Source organism: Mixophyes fleayi, chromosome 4, assembly GCF_038048845.1.
Source record: "Mixophyes fleayi isolate aMixFle1 chromosome 4, aMixFle1.hap1, whole genome shotgun sequence".
In the NCBI taxonomy this organism is placed as follows: Eukaryota; Metazoa; Chordata; class Amphibia; order Anura; family Limnodynastidae; genus Mixophyes; species Mixophyes fleayi.
Window position 1 is genome coordinate 143157259 of NC_134405.1, and position 27013 is coordinate 143184271.

Genomic DNA, 27013 nt, shown 5'->3' on the forward strand with positions numbered 1-27013 from the left:
ATATACATCTGTATGATGATTTCCAAACGGTTGAAGTTTCATTAGATTGGCCAGACTATTTCCTATTATTTGTCACACACACACAAAACAGGTTTTTAGCAATTCTTTTGAAAACAACTTTATTGGCAACTAAATGGATGCATAAAGGCCCGATTAAGGGGTCTCTTCTGTCTGCAACATATGTGAGGTGTTGTTATATCCCAGTTTATAATTACTTACTGCTCTTTCATCTCTTTTCACTATTTCAGGTATCTTCGGAACATAATTTGGGGGAACTGTGTAATAAATTAAGCCCAGAAAAAAGTGAGAGGTTTGCAAATGTAAACAATAAAGCAGGAGTGTGTACAGAAACAGAGGGGCGAAATGAGCATGAGATAGTTGGAGAAATACATCATTTAGTGGAAAACAAGAAGGAAGAACATACAGAAGGTGTAGAAATGAAAGATTTGGGGGGGATACAAAGTCTGAAAGATTATATAAGGAAAGGAGTAATAAAAAAGATGAGGCCTGATGCAGAAGAGAGAGAAGAGGAAAGGCATAGTAAAGAGAATAACAAACAGTCAGATCAGGAAATCATGCAGACAGAAAGTCAGGATATGCTCTCTGCATGTGGAGAAATTATATTTAGAGAAAAGGATGAAGGAATGGAATTGGATGACCTAACGAAGGGTCGCAATCAATTGGCAGTCAGTGATGATGGATTGTTGGAGAATAAAGAGTCACTATTAAATGTTGAAGTTACTATAAAAAATAGAAGGCATGAGGGAGATGTGAAGAAAGAAAGCAGTGGGGAAATTAATTTGATAGATGGTGAAACACAGATAAACAAAGAAGAAGTGGATATTCGGTTTGGCACAGAACAACCTATGGAGCTATGCCCAGTACTGGAACCTGATATGACCTGTGGTGCGGGGAGTGAGAGTCATCAAAGTCTGTCAATCAATCAACAGGTACATTCACAGAAAATGTAAGTTATAAGAATAGATTTATACACTCAGTTTGTTCCACATGCTGTATATTATTTTCATATTCTATATTTTAAGGCAACATGAACTTTAAATATATTAAACCAACATATGTTGACAGATATTGAGAAATCACATTCCTAATAAATGGAGATAATCACTTACCAGATCTAGATAGACATAGTTTCACAATGATGCACTACATTCTACCCATCATCTAGTCCATGTTGTATGCATTAATCTCCAATATAGGCATTCTTTCTCTTTGAAACTCTTATCTTCTTTCCACCATTCATAATTGGAATTGTCTCTATAGCTTATTAGAACTCTCAGTATGTTTTGTTAGCTATCAACAATAACTGGGAAGCTATAGGATGAAGGATAAGTGTATCAGTCAGCCCCACCTACAGATTATTTGTCTCTGTTGTCTTGCAATGCATTTACCTGACATTTGGTATAACCTTGATATCCATTAGGCACCCAGTCCTTGGTTCAAGATTTGGGGGACAGCCCATCAGACTGTGGCTGTAGCTGCAGTGGGAACCTCACTGTATGATAACTTCTTGAGTCACATGACACAAGTGCCAGCAAATGGAATTCTGGTGAGAAACGAGGTGTGTATTGTGGTAATCCTAAAATCGCATAAGACAAGTCTGCTTTCTTTTACAGCATTATCATGATACAAATCTGTCTTGCATATATTTTTGTTCCAAAATATTATTTAGAAAAAGTAAATGTAGTGTTTAGTAGTGGTTTATATTAGTGAGAAATATATCATCAAAGTTCAGGCCATAAGGCATGGTTGCTAACATCTGATTACAATTTAAATGGAAATTTAACTGATTATTATTACAATTAGTATTGACATAGATATGTAAGGCGCTACATTGCTTCAAAGCCCTGGACAGTATGGGAAACATCATACATAAAAAAGGGACATACATGGTGCACATAATAAATTCAAACATGAAAACAAAGGGTAGGGTGAAAGAGCTTACAATATAGTAGGAAATGGTACAGCTGACGTAAGAGAATGGTATTTTAGAGCGGGACATTTGGCTCAGAGTTTGGGACAGTAGTAAAGGTGTACCAGCTGGAGCAGGGCAGGCTAGGCAATATTAAAGAAGTGGATTTTCAGAGCGGGTTTGAGGATTTGGAGGCTGCGGAGAGTCTGATCGATTGTGACAGGTGAGTAGCGGCATAGGGGGAATGAGAGGTAATTTCATAGAAGAGGCACAGGTCAGAGGCAGATATAAGAGGACATGAGGGGACTCCTCAATCATATATATTTGCAAGTATATAAATATGTAATGTAATATGTAAAATATGTCATGTATTGGTCACGGCATATGGGGTGCTCGGATCGAAGAGATTCTCTGGTAATTTTTTGAGAGTTATTTCAGCTCTGTTCCCCTCTCAGTCTGACCTCAGCACCCTTCTTGATTTCTAACGGCGCACAACAGGGTTGCCTCCTCTCACCACTCATATTTGCTCTCATAATAGAAATTGGACCTTACTATGCGGTCACATCAGTATATCTCCTGGATAGGCCATATTAATGCTGTCAAAATGAATATCCCCCCCAGACTTTTATATGTGCTTATCGTTGGGTACAGTATTCACCAGGAGCAAAGTTTTCAAATATCTTGTTTTACTAAAAAGAAATTAGAATGTGCTCAAATGCTGCCCTTGTGAATCAAACAAAGGGACTTGTCACCCGTATACATTTGCAAGTATATAAATATGGAATGTATAAAGAATACATATGTTATAATAAAAATTAAAAATATGTAAACCAGACAGTTCAGATTGGGCAATTGTTGGCCTTCGCACACAAGTAAGTATGTATAACTCACATTGATACAGATTTAGTTGCCAAATATCAGTCTTGACAAAACAATGCAATAGAATTTGCAAGTCCACATTCTGGGAAAATAAGAATCAGAATTTGGCATATTAGTCACCCAACCAGCAGTCAGTTGACAGTTGGCAGCACTAGTAACATGTTGAAGACAGTTAAGCATTGCAATGAGTTACAAAAATTCCCCCCTAAAAAGGTAATTTTGGGGCAAGAATGTACTACAAGGAAGGCTTCAGAAGATTCCTGGGGAAAAGTGGAGAAGCCAAAATCGTGCTAGATGGCATTGTCCTTGGGGCCGCCCATCCACCCATATGTTAAAAAGGACATGCACATAGGATAACAACCCAAGCACTCTAGCAAACAGGCACTGCCCCTTTGTGGCTTAAGCGCATAATTTATTTGTGTCCCCACAAAATCCGACAGTTTGGTTGTTGGTTGTTCAACTGGAGATTAAATAGGGATATTAATAAATGAATCATGGGCATTTGGATAACAGCAGTCATCAGTCTCAAGGTAACCATCATCCTCATTGAAGATGTTTTCCTCAATTCCATTTTCCTTTGAATATAGAAGACACATTGGAGAGGGTCAGCAGCAAACACATTGGAGACGGTCAGCACTGCAGCAAATGCAGTGGGGAGGGTCAGCACTGCAGCAAATACATTGGGGAGAGTCGGCACTGCAGCAAATACATTGGAGAGGGTCAGCACTGCAGCAAATACATTGGAGAGGGTCAGCACTGCAGCAAATACATTGGAGAGGGTCAGCACTGCAGCAAATACATTGGAGAGGGTCAGCACTGCAGCAAATACATTGGAGAGGATCAGCACTATAAAATAGTGTACAATGGAATTGTCCTTGGGCCTATACACCCATATGTTAAAGGACATGCACATAGTTTAACTAACTGAGCACTTCAGCGACAGGAGCTGCCACTTTTGTTTCCGCTATGTTGATGACCATGTCATCACCCTCATCCTCATCCTCATCACTGATGACATCATCATCATCACACAATATTAATTCATCCCCACTGTAATCTACACATCCTGTTGGTAATTGGCAGCACGAATGGTGTTCTTCATACAATTTGTAGTTCATGTTGATGAACACCAGTTTTCCTATATTTTTGGGAAGTAGTCTCCGCCAACGATCTCTCACAAAATTCCCAGCTGTGCTAAACACTGTGAGTACACACTGGAGGGTGGGCAGCTTTAGCAGTCCATAGCTAGTTTGTACAAGGGACTCCAAATCTACTTTTCCCCTCCCAGAATTCAAAGGGACTGTTTGAGATACTAACTTCTGCTTTATCATTAAAGTAATCTTCCACCATTCTACTAAGACAAGGTGTCCTTGTGAGAAACGTTAAAGGTGTCAATAGTACATTTGGGCAATTCTTTTAAACCTGATCAGATGTCATAAACTTTCACATTGGTGTGGTGGTGTGTTGTTGACTCATAATCAATGTGACTATCAGAAAAGGGAAGTTTTTTTTCTGCCAGTACCATTTGGAGGAGAAGCTGAAGCAGGGAATGTATCACGTGTGACTTGAACTGACAGATTGTTCACAAGGAACTGTTTACATCTGTGAACATTTGTGTTATTCTGAAAGAAAGAAATGACACATGACTTAAACCTAGGATCAAGCATGGTTGCCCAAATGTAGTGATCAACTGTCAAGGTGCTGTAAACCCTTTGGTCCTGACTAAGTGAATAAAGAACTTGGTCCACATGGCCAACATACTTTGCTGAATCGCTAACTTTCATCTCCTCCTTCAGCTTCTCCGGCTGCTTTTCCAATAGTTTGATTAGGGGTATGAATTGACTCAGGCTGGCAGTGTCTGAGCTCATTTCATTTGCTACAATTTCAAATGGTTTCAGTAGCTTGCATAAAATTGTAAGGATTCTCCAATGTGTTGGCATAAGATAACATGCCCTCCCCACTCCAAATCTAGATTATGTAGTATATCTAATGATTATGTAGTATATCTGCTGAAGCTATGTATAACACTGTAAATATTTTATGTAACCATTCAAAGTGTATTTGGTTGACTAACCTGAGTCTGAACTTTTGAAAGTAGCCAGGCCCAGAGATAGATATCTGAGTAATTTGCGTATGAAGAGGAGTTGGGCTTAGCCAGGCAGAAAGATCAGAGGTGAGAGATTCTCTGAGATACTAAAACATATAACTTAGTGATAGATAATTTACTTCGGGAAAACCCTGTGTCATTTTGGGAATCAATCTGACTTAACTGAAAGTGTAAATTCCTAAAGTGGGGGTGAAGAGTCTGTAAGAAGGGTTTAAAATCTTCTGCCTTAGACAATAAGGTATGCATTTCATGATGGGTCTATCAATACTGAAATGTCCCATCATCATCATCATCATCATTTATTTATTTATATAGCGCCACTAATTCCGCAGCGCTGTACAGAGAACCCCTTTACATCAGTCCCTGCCCCATTGGAGCTTACAGTCTACAGTTAATATAGACACACACTCACACACATATACATACAGACAGAGAGGTAGAGACTAGGATCAATTTTTGATAGCAACCAATTAACCTACCAGTATGTTTTTGGCGTGTGGGAGGAAACCGGAGCACCCGGAGGAAACCCACGCAAACACAGGGAGAACATACAAACTCCACACAGATAAGGCGATGGTCGGGAATTGAACTCATGACCCCAGTGCTGCAAAGCACAAGTGCTAACCACTAGGCCACTGTGCTGTCCCATACTTTTCTATCGTGTTCCCTCACACACAGCAAGACTACCTCATAAATAATACTCTGATTTTATTTCCTATTTTATTTTTTGAAACTTATGTGCAACCTAATGTATGTCTGTTTATTACCTTTTTGTAAATAAGCCTTGGAAATATTTTTCAGATTAAACATATTTAATGTAGCGTATTTCTCCGTGATTCTTTGTGAACTTACGACGCCCAGGGAGGCTCATGCTACATGTGTATCTGATTTAAGTGTGAAACAGTAATAAGTGGTTCTTTATTGCTAAGTGACTAAGGTGACACCAGTCACAGCCAGCTGTTCAGATTGCTGTATCTGGGACAGGCTGGGCGTTCGTGACACTGTTCCTCTAGTCGCTGAAGCATATAAAGTGTGAAATTCCACCTTGTTACTGCCTCTTTCATCAGTTGGTGGTATGGCAGATGACATTTTCTTTTGCAGAAGCTGCAAAGTTCTACATGCGGCTGTGGCATGTCTAAAATGGGCAGAAATGTTATGGGCCACGAACAGTATTTCCTGCACTGACCTTTCATTTTTTAAGATATTCTGCACACCAAGTTTGTCTGTGCAAAGCATGTTACATGTTGAAATTTACCAAGTTGTAATGTACACACAATGTTGGCTCAGCAATGAGGAATCCTGAGCAGAGACTTAGCGGGGTGACTAATTTTGGTATCACATTACTGACTTTTTTCAAAAAAATTGAAACCAGTATGTTTCATTGTGAAACCAATGATACACAGAGTAGCTTGCCTGTGAATGACCTGGCATTGAGTGCTAGGTTTACTATGCAGAAAGGATAAGGAGGATGATGGTGAATCTACTGGTGCTGCTGCTGATGGCAATATACCTATCCAGTGAGCTATCATGGTCATATAGTCTTTATTTTGATCAGGAACACTTGTCCACATATCCGTAGTTAAGTGGACTGTAGGCATTTTCTAAGGACTGAATGACTTTTTGCTTAACCTTACAGTACAGCTGAGGAATTCATGTTCTTGAAAAATGGAAATAAGATGGAATTTGATAGCATGAACTCATGACCTTAACTAATCGTCTATAACCTGATGCATGGATTGCTGAAATTGGACGCACATTCATTGCTAACATAGCTGTCATGGCTTTAGTGATCTGCTCTGCAACAGAATGCTGACTGTCATACTTGTTTCCTCTTGCAAATGCTTGCTTCACAGACAATTGTGTAAAATGCTTACTCGTCTTGCTCCCCATCTGTATAGATTTACCCCCCTCAGCAGCAGTAGCAGCTGTAGCGTACAAGGAGGATGTGTCTTGGAAATCATGGATTGCATTAGGGGAGTTATTTAGAATTTGATAATTGAATGCTGTACTACGTACAAATAATGAGGTGTAGAATGATGAGGGTGTTGACACCGGTGAGGATTGCAAGTGTCTATCCATTGGACGGGTAGATGATGCTGGGCTGCTTGCTACTATGCACAATTTGCCACATTTGGAAACACGACTTGAATGAACTCGCTGCAATTGACTTAACAGGGAGGTCTCTACCTCCTTATTTTGGCCTGACAAAGGCTACAGATGCCTAGACAAATGTTGTCTGGGTTTGGATAAAAATATTTCCAAATGCAAGATGTGTTTTTTTTTTCATCTTATGCCCTTATCATAGGCATCTGCTGGTGGTAAGACTGGTGGCTGCCTTACTTCAACACAATCATCTTCATCTTCCTCATTATTTCGTTCATGTACAACACATTCATTTTCAGATCCACAATTATCCCCCTCATCCTCTTGCACATTTGCAACTTTCATAGAAGCCTCCTCAATTTCTAAGGGTAAATCATCATTAACACTAATATTACTACTATCCATCCTCAGAATTCATAATGGCTGAAGACTTTTCAAAGGAAGATGCTCTATTATTACAGTGTCAGAATCTGAAACCTCAGACTCACATATAGCACTCATGGATACCCTACTTAGGCTTTCCTCAGGATTCTCTGAGTGCCCAAGTTGTTCTTCAACTTCAGTGTTATCTTCAGGCACTGATTTGGCTGTTTTGGAGGTGTCAGTAACAAACATACACTCTGAGTCACAAGGTGGTGCATGTGAAGTTGAGGTTGATGCAAGACCGCGTTGAGCACTCTGTTTTGGAATGTCCATTCTAGTATGTATACCAGTACCAGCAGTAGCAGGACCCTACTAGCAAAAAGTCTGAGCCTTGTCTTGCCACTGGGGGTGTTGTATGGGATGTTAGCTATTTCCCTGTTTTTTTTACTAATGCTTCTTGAACAGATTGGAGCTACTAGTAGAAGTCTGCCACCACACCAGGGGGATGCCCAATGAGATAGGGGTAGGAAGGAATGTTATTTTACAATTCTTTTGACACTGGTCCACATTATATTTCTAACAAACAACTTTTATATTTTATTGGGATGTGTTTTTAATATGGATGTCACTGTATTACCCTTCTAAAATCAACAAGTATTGAAAAATAGAAAAGTTTAAAATATATAGCATTTTTGGGGGGTGCTGCTGGTAACCCTCACAAATAAACACCCTTTTTCAATATGGTTGTCACTGATTGACCCTTCCAAAATTGACAAATATTGAAAAATTTAAAAGATTAGAATATATTACATTTTTTGGGGGATCCAGCTGTGTGCTGACCCTCATAAAAGTTTTTTTAAAATATAGATTTCACTGAATGACCTTTTCAAAGTGGACAAGTATTGAAAAATATAAAATATTAGAATATGATAATATTTAGCCTTTTTGGGGGCAACTACTGCTGAATCTCACACGCAAACACCCAGTTTTTTCAAAATTATTTCACTTGTCACTGCCCCACACAAGATTACTTTCACTAGAAAAGATTTCAATTTTAAAAGAAAGAAATCTTTCTGTTTTTTGGACTCTGCTAATAAATAGTCTGACAGAAAAGCACTCTGTTTTTCTCAAAGAATATACTAGTTAGTTCAGAATGATATGTATCTAACTCAGTCTGTATATACTGTCTAGTACTATTTATATATATATATATATATATATATATATATATATATATGCAATGCATTAACAACCACCAGTAGTCACTAGTCTGTGTAAAGTGTATTTAAGATTGAAATTAAAAGCAAATAATCAGCCACCAATTGTAGCTGACTATTCTCTGTATAACTGCTTTACAATAATAACGGGATTCTACTTCTTTCTTATATCCCTGGCTCACCCTGAACGCTATTTTATGAGCAGAGCAGTGCAGCTAACCTCCTCCCTACACGCTGTCTGTTCTAAAATGGCAGTTGAGAAAACGAGGGAGGACTATATATATATATATATATATATAAATTTCTACTATATAAATGCCTAGTGGCATGTGTGGAAAAAAAAAAACCAAGCTGCAGCGCCACCTGCTGGGCAGAGTTATACACTGACCTATATATTTCTTGAAGGAGAAGTGACAGTTGGGAGTGGTTGGTGGTTGCCGGGGGTGACAGTGGGGAGTTTTAAACACCTTAAGTAGCTTGATGAAGGATGTTGTGATGAAGATGAAGGATGAGGTGATGGAGAAAAATGATGAGGTGGTGACATGTGGACAAAACCACGTTAAAAAAGGACGCTTGCGTCGGGAAGTAACGCTCTTCCCCTGAGGAGGCCTGGGCTAGGCCCAAATGCATGACAAGAACCTTTTTAACACCTTAAGTAGCTTGATTTGACTAGAATGCATGAGTATCATGCACGGGTTAACTTGTGTGTATATATATATATATATATATATATATATATATATATGGCGATCCAAAATTCGCAAGAGTTTTGCAAAAAGAGTTTCACTCAGATCCCCCACGTCGAATAGTAATTTGTACTATATAACAAGAAACTAAAAATCAGGGCAAATGAAAGTTAGCAAAATAGTTGCAAAATACTTAATTTTACATAAATATGTTCTAGGCACAGTTCCCCTGCCCTCTGCATAACTGTGAGCAGCCACAAGCAGCATTGAGACCATCTGCACTGCAGGATGAAAATCAGGATTTGAGAAACTTACAGGTAAAGAATTTATTTTTCATAACAATAAAATACATATATACATATACATATAAGTGTTCTGACCCTCTTAACTGTGTTTATAAGGAATACGATAATAAAATGTCAGGAAACAGACAAAGAAATACAATAGTTAGAAGTTAAATCATGTAAATCATTAGTTAGCTGGAAGTTTCACATGAAGTGAAAGAGGAAAATCTTACCATGGTAGGAGGGAGGTGCTACGCTATATCATAGTTGCCTACTCTCCCGGAATGTGTGGGAGACTTCCAAATTTCTGGGAGTCCTCCCGGGCTTTCAGGAGAGCAGGACAACCTCCCCGTTCCTGGCCACTTCATTAGTTAAGTGCCGGGAGCTGGGCTTAGGACGCAATTTATATGTCATTGTGACGTCGCCCCTTGCCAAACGCCTTCCCCACATGCTTACTTCCCCCCTGGATCTCCCGTAGGCGCCGGTATGCTCTATATAAGCAGGCAGAATTTCAGTGCTAGGTTTGCATACTTGTTTAGTAGAAATACACTGTGTGGAGAAGAGCCAGTGATACAATCTTCAAATAACTGCATTCTCAGTTCTGTATGGGTTCCCATTGGGACTATGTACTAAAGATGTGGGAGGAGCTTCTGCTGTCTGTAATGGAGGGGGGGGGGGGTAGTAATACTTTACTTTATAACAGAGCTACAGTAGAATGACAGATTAACACTGAACATGTATTGTACCTCCATGAATCACATCTGGAAATATATTTTAATATATTAAAATAAATAAAAATAACTAGGGAAGATTTTTCTTGCTTTATAAGTATACTGTTTATTATTACTAATATTTTTACGACTCTGGTATTGTTTACTGTATTAACAATGGTGATGTGTCACAACATTAATTCAAAGCAATAAACTTATGGTTTAAGCCAGTGATGGGCAACAGTCAGCTCTAGGGCCATAGGCAGGCCTCCGACCAGATCCTTCCTTCTTTATTGTCAGATTTGTTTGTTATAGCTTGTATACTTGTTTAAAATGCCTGCTGATATGTTAGTACCAGGGCCGTAGCGAGGGTGGTGCGGGCGGTGCCGCCGCCCAGGGCGCCATGCCAAGGGGGCGCCACGGCCCCCTGTTAGTACACAAATGTGGGTCTGCTGCAGAGTCAGCTGTTCCATCCTGCAAGAAAGGTGCACTAAGTAGCTCCTGTGTAGTGAAGCACAGGACACTCCTCCCTGAGGCCGTTCTGCCTGCCTTCTAACACAGTGATGATTGATAAGCTGCCCCTTCCCTGTGGTCAGCCCATGAAGCTCCTGCATGATTATGGTGAGTGCCCAGCAGAGAGCGCCCCGCTCCCTGGACAGCCCATCAGCTTCCACTTCATTATAAACATGTCGGGAGCTGCAGCTATGTAGGTAAGTAATTCTCTGTCTCTCTCCCTCCCCAGGATGTCTCTTTCCCCCTCCCCCCAGGATGTCTCTTCCATCCCAGAGCCTGTCATTAGGCAAGGTTAGGCACTTGCCTAGGGCGCCGGGCTCTGGAGGGCGCCTGGAGGGCGCCACAGATTAAAAATTTCTTTAAAACTGTGCGGCGACCGCTGACCATACCTGTCACGGCCGCCGCACAGCTAAAGATACATCCACAGGGAGGGGGGGAGGGACTATTGATCATCACCACCGCCGCCTCAATGCTCCGTCTCCTCCCCTCCACTCACAGACTGTTGGGCCATGACATCATCATCACGGCCCGACAGTGTCAGTGAGTGGAGGGGAGCAGACGGAGCAGAGAGGAGGCAAGTTAAGGTAAGAAAAGACGGGGGGCAATTTTGAAAATGGGGCGGGGGGGCGCCGATTTTAAAATGTGCCCAAGGCGCCAAGGACCCTAGCACCGGCCCTGCCTGTCTTTCTCCCCCTCAACCAGCCTGTCTCCCTGTCTCTCTCTCTGTGCAGGCCTTTTGAAGGTTAAATTGCCACCCATTCAATCCCTGAAGTGTATCAGGTTCCCTACCTTAAGCTAAATATCACATGACAGAGCAGTGAACGGATGCTGCACATTGTTTTGTGATTTATCTTATATAATCCTGCAACTAAAAATCTCTAGGAATGTGGTTCCCTTACAGCTCGTATGCTGTAAGGGAACCAATCATTAAAGAATAATTCTGTATTAATTTTATATTAGAAAACAATTTTTTAAAAGATAAAGTGATTTTTACTCAACATCTTCTTACTCATACTTGCCTGCTCTCCCGGAAATGTCCAGGAAACTCCCAAATGTTTGGGAGCTCTCCCGGACTCTCGGGAGAGCAGGGCAACCTCCCAAATCCTTCTCGCTTCGTTGGTGAAGTGGGTAGGGGCGGGGTTAATCACCTCATCCTGGCTCTGCCCCCTACTATAATAGGACAAAATTGATATTGTATATTGGGGCGGGGCCTAAAGGTGCAATTAGAGTGGCCACACCCCCAAGACATGTCCAACTTTTGAAATCTGCCTGAGGGGTGATCTCCAAAGTTGGCAAGTATGTTCTTACTTATTCTTCATGTTGCTACTAGTGTTGAGGCCAGGTCTGAATGCTTTTATACGTCTGTAGAAATTTATCATAAAGGCTTGTAAAGGCATGTATTGTATTGTATAATTTATCATAAAGGCTCTGATAACCAATATTTTAAATACATACATTTTTACTTCTTAGTATTTTTATTACTAGTTATTTTGTAAATAGAGGGAATAAGAGCTGTGATACAACCTCTTTTCTGAGAGGATTATGTCATCTTTTAATGCTCCATGCAAAGTTCAGGTCATGTTCGTATTCTGCTTTTTTTTATCTTTAACATTTTAGGAAACCTACGTATGCCCTAAAATGGACACCGTGGTAAAATATGGTTATCTTGGCATTTTCTGTTATCATTAGTCACCAAAAATAAAGTTTTTTTCCTCACAGTTGTTTATACAAGTATTCACACAACTCGTGTTATATGTTTACCTCACACCTACAGCCATGTGCAGGGTACAGCAGTGTACCACAGACCTGCTCACTGCCTTCTGGACAATCAGCACTCCAGCGGGAGAAGGTGTTCATCCGCCTGTCCGTCAGGGAACAGCAGGAAGCCATGCAGAGATTAACAGACTTACAGAGAGAGGCAGAGTTAAAATGTGCCAGTGACAGAAGAAGACAGATGCTAAGAGTGAGTGAGAAAAACTGTCAGTGAATGGCTGGACTTCATTCCAACCAGTAAAAAATATTATAGGTTTGAGATAGATAGATAGATAAGAAATAAAAAAAATCCAATCTATTAATGTATAAATACACATCAGCAAACATTGATATAATATTTATTTTTACAATAATACTTTATTTCCATATACATGACATTGCAGAGCATTGAAAATTGTTACTAACAGGACTATGACAGATCCATATGTAAATATTACATTTGTTTGATTTTATATTTGAAGATAGAAAACCAATATTTTCATATTTGATAAGGTTATAATGTTCTTCTCATTACATTTATCAACTTTAATTTATAGTATTACATTGACGTTATTTTAAGCTTTGAGTACAGAGTATCCTAAAAGCCTATGCCTGTTTTCTAGAAGGCACTTTTTACATTCCATTGATGCACATTGAGTACAAACTAGGGGCTAGATTTACTAAGCTGCGGGTTTGAAAAAGTGGGGATGTTGCCTATAGCAACCAATCAGATTCTAGCTGTCATTTTGTAGAAGGTACTAAAAAAACGAAAGCTAGAATCTGATTGGTTGCCATAGGCAACATCTCCACTTTTTCAAACCCGCAGCTTAGTAAATCTAGCCCTAGGACTGTCTACAAGTAAAGATGGATGTATTGAGGTTGTTACATGATTTAAATTTTTAATGCAATTATTATACAATTGAGATCCATAATTTGTACCCTTCTCTATTAAAAGTTAAGACTAAGCTCCATGATCACAGCTTCACACTGACATTGAGGATGAATGAACATGCTGGAGTTCATCACACATTCTCATTTAGAAGTCTCCTATGACTGATAAACAGGCTATTCAGGTTCCAAATACAGGGAAAGAATGCAGCAGACCTGAGCCCATATAGAACTGGTCACAGTAGGTTGCTACTGCTTCTGTCCCCATTGCTACAACACTGCACCAGCCCTTTTTTCCACAGATACCTCACAGTTCTTCTTTAGATTGTAGTTTACAGTGCAGAACTAAATATTATGTTTTATTAACACTTAATGCCCTTACTCATGCAGTTTCAAGAGCGTCTTTCAATAGCCCGGAACAGAAAATCAGAGGTGGATCTAATGGGCATTACCCAGAGAAGATCTCCTCAACTGTCCCCAGAACCAATGCCAGAGGTGGGTGACTAACATAGATAACGGAAGAGTGGAAATAATGTCCAGGGTGGTATTAGTCTGAACATCTCTTGTTTATCATTTAAACCAAGATGAGATGTAAATGTAAAATAGGCATTTGAATTATAATATTATGATATTGAAAGACTACTAAACGCAAAATTATAAATGTTCTTGTATGAAGCACAATAGTAAATGCATTAATCATTGTTACACTGATGATGTCTTTTTATACACATTAGGGACTTTCTGAGGGAAGACATGAGCATGCCCTTATGATAATACACCAATGGTGGTTTCTTCACAAGTGTATAAAGTACAAACATTCATCAACCTCTCCTATTTAAACCTGCAAAGTAACCAAGGATTCTCTATCCACATACTACATAGGTGTAATAAAATTGTCAAAAAATAACCATTGACAAGCTTGGTGTATATGTAGTATTTAAGAAACCATTATATTAAGAAAATAAATACAATTTGAACACATTTGATTAATGTGTCCCAACATTCTAGAACCACTAATCAATAATGATATATTATTTGGCTCTTAATTTTTATCATTTTAATTTTTATCAATCACTATTTCTCTTTCAACATATGGCATTTACAGAGATACAAAGGATAAAAACAGGAGGGTGTAATTTATGTCTTATTTCAAAAATATGAATTTATTAGTCTAAACTTGCCCTCTATCGTCTCAATTAGTATAAAATACCACTAAATATATAAACATACATAATGCAAATAAATATTTCTCAAGCCTTGATTGTCTTTAAATGTGCAGGGGGATGTAGAGCGCCAAAAGTCCGCCGTGAGAGAACATCTGCAGAAGATGAAACGAGAACGCACATACCTCATGCAAACTAGGAGAGACAGGTAAATCTGCATATTAATACAACATGTCACACACACTTGCTTTTACTTATAACCCCATAGATTGTCTCCTCAAATATCCCCTGCATTATGGATGTAGTTTGAAAGATTTATATAATGTACTGCAGCATGCCTGCAGTTGGTAGCAAACCATGTATAATGTATACAAGAAGTTGTGGCGAAATTCTACATACAGGACAAGCTTACAAGAATTGTAGCCTCTTCTTGTATGTGTCATGGTATCACCGGGCAACCAAAAGTATAGTTTTGAATATGAAGTTGACCAGAAAATTTATCATGACCTCTAAAATTATTTTCCCCCATAACAGGAACATGAGCAGTTTCAGAGAGCTGTTGGACCCTGTGCTTACCAGGAATAAGCGAGAGGATAGTGGATCAGAGTTGAGAGGAGCAGAAGGACTGTGAGAAATGGGTCGGAACTGGTTGGGACCTGGCAGGAGACAATTAAGTGTAAAATATATAAAGAAATAAATGACTGATTCTTTGGACAATGCTGAATTCTAATGAAGCAACCTAATTAGCAAAATAGCTGTGTGTTGTATGTACATCATCCACTCCCACTGCAGGGCAGAGATGTGACACTGTGGGGTTTGGAGGTTAAAGTATGTATGTCTGAGGCAGAGGTATATGTGAATAAGTATTCAGTTGAGAAGATGTTGAGATATGATGCATTAATGGAGTAAGTGAAGCAGTATCCCAATGCAAGTAGTTACTATGAGGAAAGTCAGCAGGTTTTCAGGCTTGAAGCCATACTATGATATCTACCTAATAATGATTGTTTTCTTTCGGCGTTTCATATCTTATGGACAAACTTTACCTGTTATTAAAGTTAAACAGTGAACTGTGTAACAGTATATTGCATTGTAATTTATTTACATTTAAAGTGATATGCCCACATAAATAATATGTGTAGGTCTTCACAACTAAAATAAACATAGTATTCCTGTGAGAAGCTGGAATACCAAGGGTATGACAGTCAGGTTGTGCCTGTTCTATTGCATGTATATATCCAAGTAGAGCATGCTAAACAACAGAAAAATATATTCTAAAAGTAATTCAACACACATTAGTCATCTTTTGATGATGGCCAGTCATGAACTGCAGAATGCGATATGATGTGATGTTGGGGCTCCAATCCCTTAATGTGACCTAATGTCTCAAGAGTGCACCAGGCTTGTGGGACTAAGGGCCACTCACAAGGTCCCTGAAAACTATGTGTAGCTTTATTGCTGTGCGTTTACTTTTTCTGCATTTCTAGTTTTTCACAACATATCAATTGAACAAAGAACATAATTATGTTAGGTGTTCTATACAAACAGTTAAAAATGTGGTGCCACGGAGAGTAATCACATCAAGGACAGGGTTGTTTTGAAGAGCTACTGGATACCATCTCCGTTCCTCCTTTGCTGATCTCTGTGGCCTCCCTGATGGCAGCAGCTGCCGTACCGCTTGGGGAACAAATGTCTTGGCTCTGTATTCAGCAGCGAGCATGCCAACATAAAATACTTGGCGCACAGCTACTTTGAACTGGCAGATGACCACCCGAGTGCCCAAGAGTGAGAACATTATACAGAAACAGAAGAGGTTCCGTTAAGATAAAAGTTGTCTCTCATTATTGTTAGTGGCTGTTTTCAGATTTAAACTATGATTAGTTCATCTTTCATGTCTCCATGGTCTCTTCCAGCCACACCTCACCACCAGAAGCTGCACACAAATACCAGTTGCCAGTGGCTGATTATTGAAGTGTTTATGCTGTACAGTAACCACCACCAGCTATAATTGTTATTCTATCTTATACATCAATTATTTCTCACACCTTTTAGATTGTAAGCTCATTTGGGTATGCCCCATTTACCTCCTGTTTCATGTCATTGTATGGTCTTTGTATTATAATCCCCTCATTGTACAGTACTGTGCAATATGTTGACACTTTATAAAAGGATAAAATTATTTCCCAGAAATGCATAAAGGAAACTATGAGATGGAATATGTGGAATATTGTGAGTGATGCGTATCTGATTTCCAACTACAGAAATACTACGTGTAGGACAAAACTCAAGCCAGTGAAATTGCTCTTTTGGCTGGAAAGCGTCCGTATTTGTCTGCCAATATTACAAGGCCATATCTTTGAGGTTTGGCTCAGGGGGTATCCCGTTTTTCCTGAAGAAGGTGTCAGTCACAATACGACAACGCCGATGCAGGGGGCAGTTAATGTTATTAGAGTTACCTGCAAGAGAAGTGTTACAGTAGTTAACAATACAGTACAAAAACTTTCAACCAATTTGTTATCTCTAGCGATTTTATGAACGACTGATTTTCCGATCAGTCACAATACACAATTACCTTCAGATCTGTGCTCTTCATCTGGTTCAAGAGCAGTGTAGTCATTTAGAGAATGTTAGTTACCACTTGTGTCATCCTAGAAACTGGAGTCCCCCCCACTCCTACTTGGCATACAGACAGCTCGCCTGCCATAACTGCATAATTGTCCAACCAGCTGTGCTGTGAGGTGGGGGCAGTGTTTCTATAGAGAGGGGGAGTGGGCTGTTGTGGTGAGGCAGCAACATTACTTATACCCAGGTGTGCTGGAGAGAGCAGGGGTAACTATGTTACTACTGAAGTATTATACAAACAGTTCCAGCGATGGTCAGTACAGTATAAATAAAGAGTTGTATGCTCGCTATACTCAGCATGTTGTCATCATACACTGGGGGTGATTGGCTGCTGGTCTTTGTGTGTCTGTCCAGCAGGAGAACTGGGACAGACAGGACGCTGGTGTACAAAATGAAGTCTGTGTATTGCACTTAGCGTGGCTTTAACAGGGTCTCTTAGTCAGTAAGACCCAGGTGTAGTCTATAGGTAAAGTTTTGCGTTGTGAGATGCTGGCTGAGAGTAGGTTGGGGCTTTCTGTAAACTGCTTGGATTTTTTTTTCTTCTTGGTAAAGCTGCCCCCACTTCCCTTCTGTGTCAACCCCTGGCTGGTGTTACCTAGGGTGCTGGCTGCATAGGACATGCAGTCCAGGCCGCTGTTCTGCTCCTGTGCACCGACCCCTCACACTGGGACAGAAGCACCGTCAGCAGGGTGCTACCAGTAAGCCTCTGGGTTGTGGGGGAAACAGATATACCCATCCCGAAGCTCATGTGTCTGTGGCAACCTTTCGGATACAATCTGTTCATTTTATTATATTTTGCATATGTTGTAAATTAAAGAAATCTAACAAAAGTGCAGAGACTGCTGCTCTACATAATAGCAGTGCATCCCTTCACATTTTTCTTCCGGCTCCCGCTGGTATAGCATCCCATAGCTGCACAGAAGAGGCCCCGATCCCGCTGCAGGAACACAGTGACAGGTGATGCAGCTAAATTGTCGTTCCAATTCTGCAAAGTGCATACACACTACAGAATTGAAACATTGTTCCATCATTGCCCGAGATTGTCAGTTCAGTTTGAAAATATCAATCAACGATTTCATGTGCATTGGAACAATAATTGTTTATCATTCTAGGGTACACACTACTGTGATATTGGGCCAATCAGTTGTTTATCGCCTGATTGGCCCGATAATCAGCTGAAAACACAGTAGTGTGTACCCAGCCTGACTTCCATGACTGAGATGACAGAGTTTTATTAGCTTCCTGGAAATAAAATAAAACTTTAGCAGAACACAGATAAATAACCTGACCATAAATTACTAAATCTATAATGTAAAAGCCTAGCGGCGTGTTTTAGTCTGTGTGTGGAAAAAAAAAAGCTATAGCGCCACCTCCTGGGCGGAGTTATACACTGACCTACTAAATTCTTAGCATTATCTAATATATAAAAGTAAAAGCCTAGCGGCGTGTGTTAGTGTGTGTGGAAAAAACTATTTTCTCAGAAAGGGCTCATCCAATTGACCTGAAATTTGGTATGCTGACATTATTTGACAAAAAAATTAGAATAGTGAAGTCAGTTAACTTCCATCATCCTTCCTTCCCCCCGTGGGAGGGGTAGTAAAGGCTAAATTTACGAGTTGAGGGGTCAAACTCATTTTCGTGAGGTAATTTTACCTCATGAACACACATTAAAAAGGGCGCTTGCATCAGGAACTAACGCTCTTCCCCTGAGGAGGCCTGGGCTAGGCCCAAATGCATGACAAGAACCTTTTTAAGACCTTAAGTAGCTTGATTTGACTAGAATGCATGAGTATCATGCACGGGTTAACTTGTATATTATATGTAGCTTGAAAAGACACCCTTTGCTACCACAGACCTGCATTATATTAAAAAGTTTCCTTTATTTAGAAATCACCAGATGTGTATTACAGGTGAAGGCATTAGTAATCATGCAAGTTCAAACAACATCCAACAAATGTATCAGATTCCAGCTTTCATGCCTCTAATGTGCCTGGTATGTACCGTATTTGCCGGCGTATAAGACGACTTTTTGGACCTGAAAAACATGCCTCCAAGTGGGGGGGTCGTCTTATACGCCGGGTGCCAAACTCAGGGGTCTCAGGGGTGCCGCGGGCCAGCCATAAAAAAAAAAAACAGAAACACTTACCAATCGCGCGGCGCCGGGACCCAGCATCCTCCTCTCTCACGCAGCCTGTCATCAGTGACAGGCTGCGTGAGAGAGGAGGATGCTGGGTCCCGGCGCCGCGCGGATTGGTAAGTGTTTGTTTTTGTTTTTTTTATGGCTGGGGTGCGGCAGAGGGGGCAAAGTGAGAGAGGGACAGATGAGAGTGACAGGAGGGGGACAGAGGAGAGTGACAGAAGAAGAAGGTAAGTGTTATTAGTATGTGTTATGTTATGTTTGTTTTATGTTATGTCATGTCAATGCAGAGTGTGTGATCAGCATATATGAGTGTGTGTGTGTGTGTAGGGGCCAGTGACTTCATGCAGCGTGTGTGTGGGGGCCAGTGATTTAATACAGCGTGTGTGTGGGGGCCAGTGACTTCATGCAGCGTGTGTGTGGGGGCCAGTGATTTAATACAGCGTGTGTGTGGGGGCCAGTGATTTAATACAGCGTGTGTGGGGGCCAGTGATTTAATACAGCGTGTGTGGGGGCCAGTGATTTAATACAGTGTGTGTGTGGGGGCCAGTGATTTAATACAGCGTGTGTGTGGGGGCCAGTGATTTAATACAGCGTGTGTGGGGGCCAGTGATTTAATACAGTGTGTGTGTGGAAGGTGTGCGGAAGAGGGGGTAGTCTTATACGGCGAGTATATAACAAACTCTATAATTTTGAGTGAAAATGTTGGGGGTCGTCTTATACGCCGGCAAATACGGTACATCAATAAATACACACTTCTAATGTAATAACTGATATTCTGAGCTAAGGAGCATCTAATTTGTGGATTAATATTAACTTCATAATTAGCCTTTATTTAGACAGCACCAACATATTAGATAGACAGTGCTCTACAGAGGATGCTCTATAATCAGTAACATCACTCCCTGTCCCATAGGAGTTTGCAGTGTAAATTATCTATCACACAAACACACACATTAACATTAACCTACCAGTACATTTTAGACTGTGGAAGGAACTCAGAGCACCCGCAGAAAACCCATACAAACATGGGGAGAACATAAAAATTAAACAGATTTTTTTTCTATTATCCTAGACCAGTGTTGAAGTGGAAATTTAGAAGTGGTGGTATGGAAAATGTAATGGGAATGTAAGCGATTGTAATTTGATAGTTTTACAATGAAGGCAGTAGGAAAAGTGGCTGTATGGCATACCACTATATACACCACCACTTTGACCACTGTGTTTTATATAGTAACTTGGGAGTAGTAAACTCCTACATGGTACACAAAGCCTTCCCAAATACAATGTAATTACCATCGAACATGTCTTAAGCGCATCAATACACTGACTTATTTAAAGACATGTTTAATTACTGAGCAAGCACAGAAAATATTTCACATGACTATGTATCAAAGGCTGGGTATGGCTGAGCTGAAAAATATACCTTTAGTAGCATAAAGGGTTACACTTAGCTAGCTAAGTCCATCAAGCTCTCTCTAACTTAACATGGTAACCTGATGCGGGGGAGTTAGAGAATCAACTCCCCTGGTTAACAGGCAAACAGTGTCTCAAGCATGCAGGCTTGATTCGCATAAATGCACTGTACGGATCAATTACTTAATGCATAGAGGCAGTCCAGCGATGTCGCACAGAGGAAAATGACTATAGTGAGATTTATAACATACATTAGATCCCATCTCAAAGATATGGGAGGTGGCATCAGTTGTTTTTATTAGAACAGGGAATTAGTTCTTAACGTTTTTAAAAGCTGCAGTGGAATGTCAGGTACACGTTGAAATAACACAAAGATACATATTTGTTGGAAAATAAATAACATGTTAAATAAACATATCTCGACTTACCAATCTGCCAGCCATAGTCCCAGCTTGTTGCTAGAGGGAAAAGGTATTTTTCCTCAGGTTTGAGATTATTCCTTGCTTTCATATAGTGGTACCTTCCTTCTTCCTGTTTGGATGTCCCATGATAGAGAAGACTTTGAGTTTTGGGGCTGACTGGTCTCATCTGTGCGACCATTGCACTTGTAGTCTCTACTACGTTTGTTTTGCTCCTGTCTTGTGGAGATTGAGCATTTTGATGGCTGCTCTCATAACTTTTGTTATCGTTAGCGACCTGAAAGCTTGGATCACTAATAGATGGCAGTTTGAAATGATCTTTAATTTTGGGTTTCAATTTTGAAGTTGCAATTGTTGGAAAGTTCTTTGCATAGCGCCGCCGCCAATTAATGCGTGTCATCAACTCTTTCAGATAAGTCTCCTTCATGCATTCCTGTGTCTGAGTGGTTAAATTAAACTGCCGAGCCATTGCAGTGTATTCTCATAAGTGGAAAAATAGAAGTATTTAGTGTTACAGATCACTTTGAAAATACAGGGGCAAGTTCATTCCAAGACAATTAACTTAACTCTTCCTAGCATAAAGTGATGGAGATAAGATTTAAAAAAAAAAAAAAAAGGTTTGAATTATTAAAAAAAAAAGTACAAGTAAATTCAACAAGGCTGATCCTGACTGCATTTACTCCTAGGTTTCTAAGGTAAAGTAGTCTCTGTATTAGATGTGTGATCCTCCATTTGAAGATGACAGAGCGCTCCGTGCCAGTTTTCCCACTTGACTGAAGTAGCTTACTAGAGTCAGAATGTTGTGCTATGCATTAGAACATCTATGAAGGGTTGAATGGATAAGTTGTACCATCGCCTTTTCATATGTAGGTGTGTATATAAGATACTTTAATAATGCCTCCCCTTTTGTTACAGCTGGCTGGCTGGCAACCATCAACTTGATGCCAATTCAAGGGTCATTACTTTTGTTGACAATAGGTTACCATGAAGACAACATATCAAGCACAATACACAGGACCTCAGCACATTTACTGAAATCTAAATGTAATTTGTTAATCCTCAAAACATTTGACCTTGCCTGTTAGGACTGTTTTGTGTAAGTAGTCTCTAGTGATGTCCTGAGATTTTATATCCTGTAGAGTTTTGTTGTTTTTTGTGTTGTTTTTTTAAACACAGCAGAGACAATTTAGCAAGTTTTGTTGTTTTTACAAACATAGGGATCTGGCATATGAAATGCTAAGAGCTCTCACAGATATATCTAATGTAGATAGTGTAAGCCTGCTTGTAATATTAAAGACATGTTTTAAAGAAAGGATCTAATGGAACTGAATGTTAGTGAAATGTCCCTAACATTTTTTTTTTACACAGCACACATTGGCAAAACAGACAAGACAATTTTTTTTTAGATATTATAGAGAATAAGGGCTAGATTTACAAAAGGGTGGTTGGGTGAAACAGCCAGTTTTGGCCATTTTAAAACTGCTGGATTTATTAAAGGCCAAACCACCAGTTAGAAGGCTCGAAACAGCAGTTTTAGAAACCACCACATCACAAATTGACATCCTGATTTTTAATATGATCAAAATACAAACAGCCAGATTTACTAAGCTGCTGTTTGACAACCCCCCGGAAAAACTGCCAGAAAAAAAAAAAAAGGATGAGCAAAATTAATTTCTAATTAACTTATGGAGGCAAATTTTATTGTTCATTGTATTAAGGGGACACTTCTTGTATTATATTATGAGGGAAATATGAATATATAATTATATTAACTGGGCAATACTATTTGATTGCTAATGGGGACAATAATTATTTATGATGCACACATGGCACTACATAGTGCCCCCATTATAAAAATAATACGATAATATTGTCCCCTTAAGTTAATTTTCCCTCTTAATCAATAGAGTCCCATAATTAATATCAATGGTGCCTCCACTTATGTTTTGAATGGCAAGATAGCTCAAACAGCATGTTTGAGATATCAAGCCAATCAGAAACAGGTATAGAAAACCCGTCTTTTTTGTTGGCGATTTTGACCAAACTGACGGTGTTTTTACTAAACCACTATCAGTTTAGCTGTTTTTAATCCGCCACACATCACCAAGAATCAGTGGCGGATCCAGGGGAAGGGGCGATCGCCCCCCCTACCAGGGGCTTGCTGCCGACAGCTGCACACTGTGCAGGTCCGTTCAGCAGTGACAGTGTGCTGCCCGGCTGCTCTGATTGTGTTTTAAACACAATCAGAGCAGCGGGACAGCACACTGCCACTGCTGAACGGACCTGCACATACTGTGCAGCCGCCGGCAGCATTAGACATCAGAAAGGCTGCGGGGCCTAAATCGCCCCCCCTAAAATCGCCCCGGGTAGGACAAATGTCTAGATCCGCCCCTGCCAAGCATTTCACATTGCAGTCTCAAACCGCCCTATAGTAAATGCTGCGGTTTGGAGTACTAAACCGCTGGTGGTTTAAAAACACCAGCAAATGTGGGTTTTAGAAAATTCACTCTCAAAGCTGGCGAGACATGGTTAAATATATGCATGACAATAAGAAGTCAAATGACGATGGCAGAGTGATATGATCCTATAAATACATGGTGATTAAATACCAGTTACGTGTGGCTGCCTCTGTTTCAGTAGGCTTCTTTGTTTGCAAGCAGGTAGATAACAGATATTATATAGCTCATTTACCTTTAGTTTTAGCTCATCAAGGGGCAGGCCTGGACACGAGTATCCAAGAGCTTGCTCCAAATCACTGTATTACTGCTATACAACAACAGGTCATATAATGCCCATTTGCCAATATCCTAATTAATATGGTAACATTATCTCTTGTTGTTCTAGCAAATCATTTTGACTCATGATTGCCATAGAACTTTCCAAAACCCTGGGTATATTTGCTAAATAGGGACAAATATTTACTTGGGGAAGTCACCTTGCATGCCTAGACCATTACAGGTAAAAATCATAAAATGAGTTGATTGACAACCAAACATTGCATTATTTGTCTACTCTCGCCCATTACATCTAAAGTGATCTTGGAGATCTTCTTGACCATTTATTTATAATGTTGCTACTAAAACCCTATTAGTGTGGATAAAAAGACTGGAAGACGTGCAAAGAGACAGCACTATATACAACGGTGGAAGCACAGATTTGTGGGCTCCATTCCTAAACTTTGAAAGAGCCCTATGTACCGTCCCAATGGTGAAAAAAATTACATATACACATTGGGCTTTTTCAGGGAAGAGAATCCTGCCACAAAGACTTACACATTGACTATATATTTGGTACAGTCTGTTTTGAGTGAAAATACTATTGTTTGTATCTTAGAGGTGACCAAGTCCAATGACATTCAAACAAGAAAACACCAGTTGTAGGTCATTCCAGTGTTTCTATATTTATTGAAACAATTCCACAATAAACCTTTTGCAAAAGGTAAGAACAAGAAATACAAACACCAAGAATATGGGAAATGCAAAAGAAACATTTCAGCGTTACTACACAAGACAGATTATCACCCATTTAAAACAGATTTTTTTGCTAAATAGATTACTTATAACAACATTTAGTATAGCACATAGATTTTAAGTGGATCTGGAATGCAATATGTACAAGGCCTATGGGTTCCTCATGCACTCGTACATCAAATATGAAGACAACCGGAAGAGCACTATTGTATCAGACAAATGTCAATCAGCAAGGAGTGTCCAATATAGGAAAATTAGGACCAAAATAGGATTGAAATAGAACACAAGGCAAATATATGTTCTGAAAAATATTCACTGCACAGTGATCACTGAGGTTTATACACTTGAAGTTCCCTGGATTTTACTAATCTATGTAGAGAAGCTGTTCCCAGCATAGCGCGGTACTAGGTTTAGTCTGCAACACCAGTTGAACTTGCTTTCTATATTATGGTCATTAAATGTGTAATAAGACAACAGGCCATGTATACATACATTACATCAATGGAGAAAAATTAATCATACTAATACAGCTCCGGTGGTGGAAATAAATTAGTCTGTGGCCAAAAGGATAAAACATAAAATAATGCCTAGAATTGATATATTCTACTGGTAACCTGTCAATGACATACTGCATAACTTAGGGAGCTACAGAACACCATTTATAGGAAATTTCCAGACAATGAATATATGGTGAAGCCCATATTCAGAGTTATCGCAAGTCATCAGAGGTGAACATGCCCTTAGCTCTGCGTAGTATGGAATCCTTGTTGGCATCATAGGGGTGCTCTTTGGATGGTATTTCAAGTACAGCAGGGATGGAGATATTGTGTGCATCAATAGCATGTCGGATCATCTCAGCGATGAACTGGTTGATCAATATTATCCCAATATCATCACGTTGTAGAAAACTCCTGGACATAAGAAGGAAAGAAAAACCTTTCACTATCATTTTTTTTTATATATATCCACTAATGTGATTTGTTTATTTTCAATATTAAATTAGGAAACAATTTACAAATCTAGAACAGACATTACAAAACAAAGTCCATGAAAGAAAAAATTGCATTATGCACAAACCAAAACATAGGTTAATGTAGAGATTAAACATCTGAGTTGGTGATGATTTATTAACCTGAACCTGGAATATAAAAAGACTAGGCTTAATGTACCCAGACTATAGTGTGTGTTGAACATGAAAACATTGCTGGAAGCATTGTGCCATAATATTATAGGAACACATACAGTGAGGCTAACATTCAGAAAACAGCCGTACAGTCCAGAGTGGGGCAGACATTTCTAGAAGAAGGAAGGACTATATTTACAGTAAATAAAGTTAGTGCTATGCACACAAACATGCAGCTGTCTTAAGAGTGGAAAATCACTATTGCAAGGCTGTAGTCAAAACTCATGACCATGTAAAAGGGGAAGAGCATCAGCAGTAGTTTATTGTGGAATAATAATGGAGATTATGTACAGTACACAAACTCACTTTGTTTCCAGAGCAAAGACATTCTTAGCTGCAACTCTAGGAACCCGTTCCAAATTAGCTCTATATTGCTGCTCTAGGTACTTTACACAAGCTTCATGAGCTGTTGATAACTAATATTATTTAGATTTAGTGTTCATTTTAAGTAATTGTATTATATTTAAAGACATTGACTAATTACTGTTAAGTGGATATAAATATTTGTCAAAGTTAAAAAATAATTTCCAAATTTTAAGCTAGCAGATAGAGGAGCATCTACAGACGATGAGCTCCAGCTCCAACTCCACTCCATTATGATTTCAGCTCTGCTTCAGTATGCCACCTCCCTTCTGGCACACATAAGAAAAAAAAACTTATCAGCTCCAGATTTTAAAGCAGACTCCCAGATCTATAGCATCAGTTAGACCTAGCACAACATCCGGTGTCAGGAGTATCACCGATATGTCAACAGAAATTATTGGCGATATACACAGAAAATAAATTAATCAACTGCACACGTTTTGTGTCAAGGGACCCCAAGAACAGATTCTGGGGCTTAGTTTGTTTGTTGAACCTACATTCTAAAATGGTGTGAAATGCTTTACACATTCCATCCTTTATTATCAGCTACTGCACGAACGACATACATTTACTTACTGGTCAATCATCTAACTGCTAATGGTATGTTACAACATGATATTTTAGATTACTGAAACTGTAACAGGAAGTTTATGTGACAAAGTTTAAATAACTTGTGTTTCAACAGATCACAAACGCAATAATGTTTGCAGTTACAGAAAAGTGTTCACTTATGTTTGCCATCATGTTCATTTTCTTGTTAGAAAACTCGGAAATAGGCATTGCAAAGGAGGAGGGAGAAGGGAGTAATGTT

The 27013-nt window shown here is 39.5% G+C and overlaps 3 protein-coding genes across 3 annotated transcripts; 1 reads left to right on the plus strand and 2 right to left on the minus strand.

The window, feature by feature from the left end:
- Positions 1-260: 260 nt before the first annotated feature.
- LOC142149981 (uncharacterized) lies at positions 261-15670 on the plus strand. Its single transcript, XM_075205254.1, has 7 exons — positions 261-950; positions 1442-1579; positions 9504-9602; positions 12567-12755; positions 13823-13927; positions 14712-14803; positions 15130-15670. Exons 1-7 carry the CDS (start codon positions 438-440, stop codon positions 15224-15226), a joined length of 1233 nt encoding a protein of 410 aa, XP_075061355.1. The 5' UTR covers positions 261-437; the 3' UTR covers positions 15227-15670.
- Positions 15671-16932: 1262 nt separating this feature from the next.
- SPMIP1 (sperm microtubule inner protein 1) lies at positions 16933-21658 on the minus strand. The gene is made up of 2 exons (XM_075205255.1): positions 21201-21658; positions 16933-17056 (listed from the first exon to the last, which is right to left on the minus strand). The coding sequence occupies exons 1-2, from the start codon at positions 21653-21655 to the stop codon at positions 16933-16935; spliced, it is 579 nt and encodes a 192-aa protein (XP_075061356.1). The 5' UTR covers positions 21656-21658.
- Positions 21659-24560: 2902 nt separating this feature from the next.
- ATP6V1F (ATPase H+ transporting V1 subunit F) lies at positions 24561-25605 on the minus strand. The gene has a single exon (XM_075205950.1). It carries the CDS (start codon positions 25603-25605, stop codon positions 25366-25368), a length of 240 nt encoding a protein of 79 aa, XP_075062051.1. The 3' UTR covers positions 24561-25365.
- Between the last annotated feature and the right edge of the window lie 1408 nt (positions 25606-27013).

Coding starts and splice junctions, on each gene's coding strand:
- LOC142149981 (XM_075205254.1), top strand. CDS start 438: ATGAAAGATTTGGGGGGGATACAAAGTCTGAAAGATTATATAAGGAAA. Junction 12,756..13,822: donor GAAGAAGACAGATGCTAAGA/GTGAGTGAGAAA, acceptor TTACTCATGCAG/TTTCAAGAGCGTCTTTCAAT. Junction 13,928..14,711: donor CCCCAGAACCAATGCCAGAG/GTGGGTGACTAA, acceptor TTAAATGTGCAG/GGGGATGTAGAGCGCCAAAA.
- SPMIP1 (XM_075205255.1), bottom strand. CDS start 21,655: ATGGCTCGGCAGTTTAATTTAACCACTCAGACACAGGAATGCATGAAG. Junction 17,057..21,200: donor AGCTGGGACTATGGCTGGCA/GATTGGTAAGTC, acceptor CTGTAACACTTC/TCTTGCAGGTAACTCTAATA.
- ATP6V1F (XM_075205950.1), bottom strand. CDS start 25,605: ATGATAGTGAAAGGTTTTTCTTTCCTTCTTATGTCCAGGAGTTTTCTA.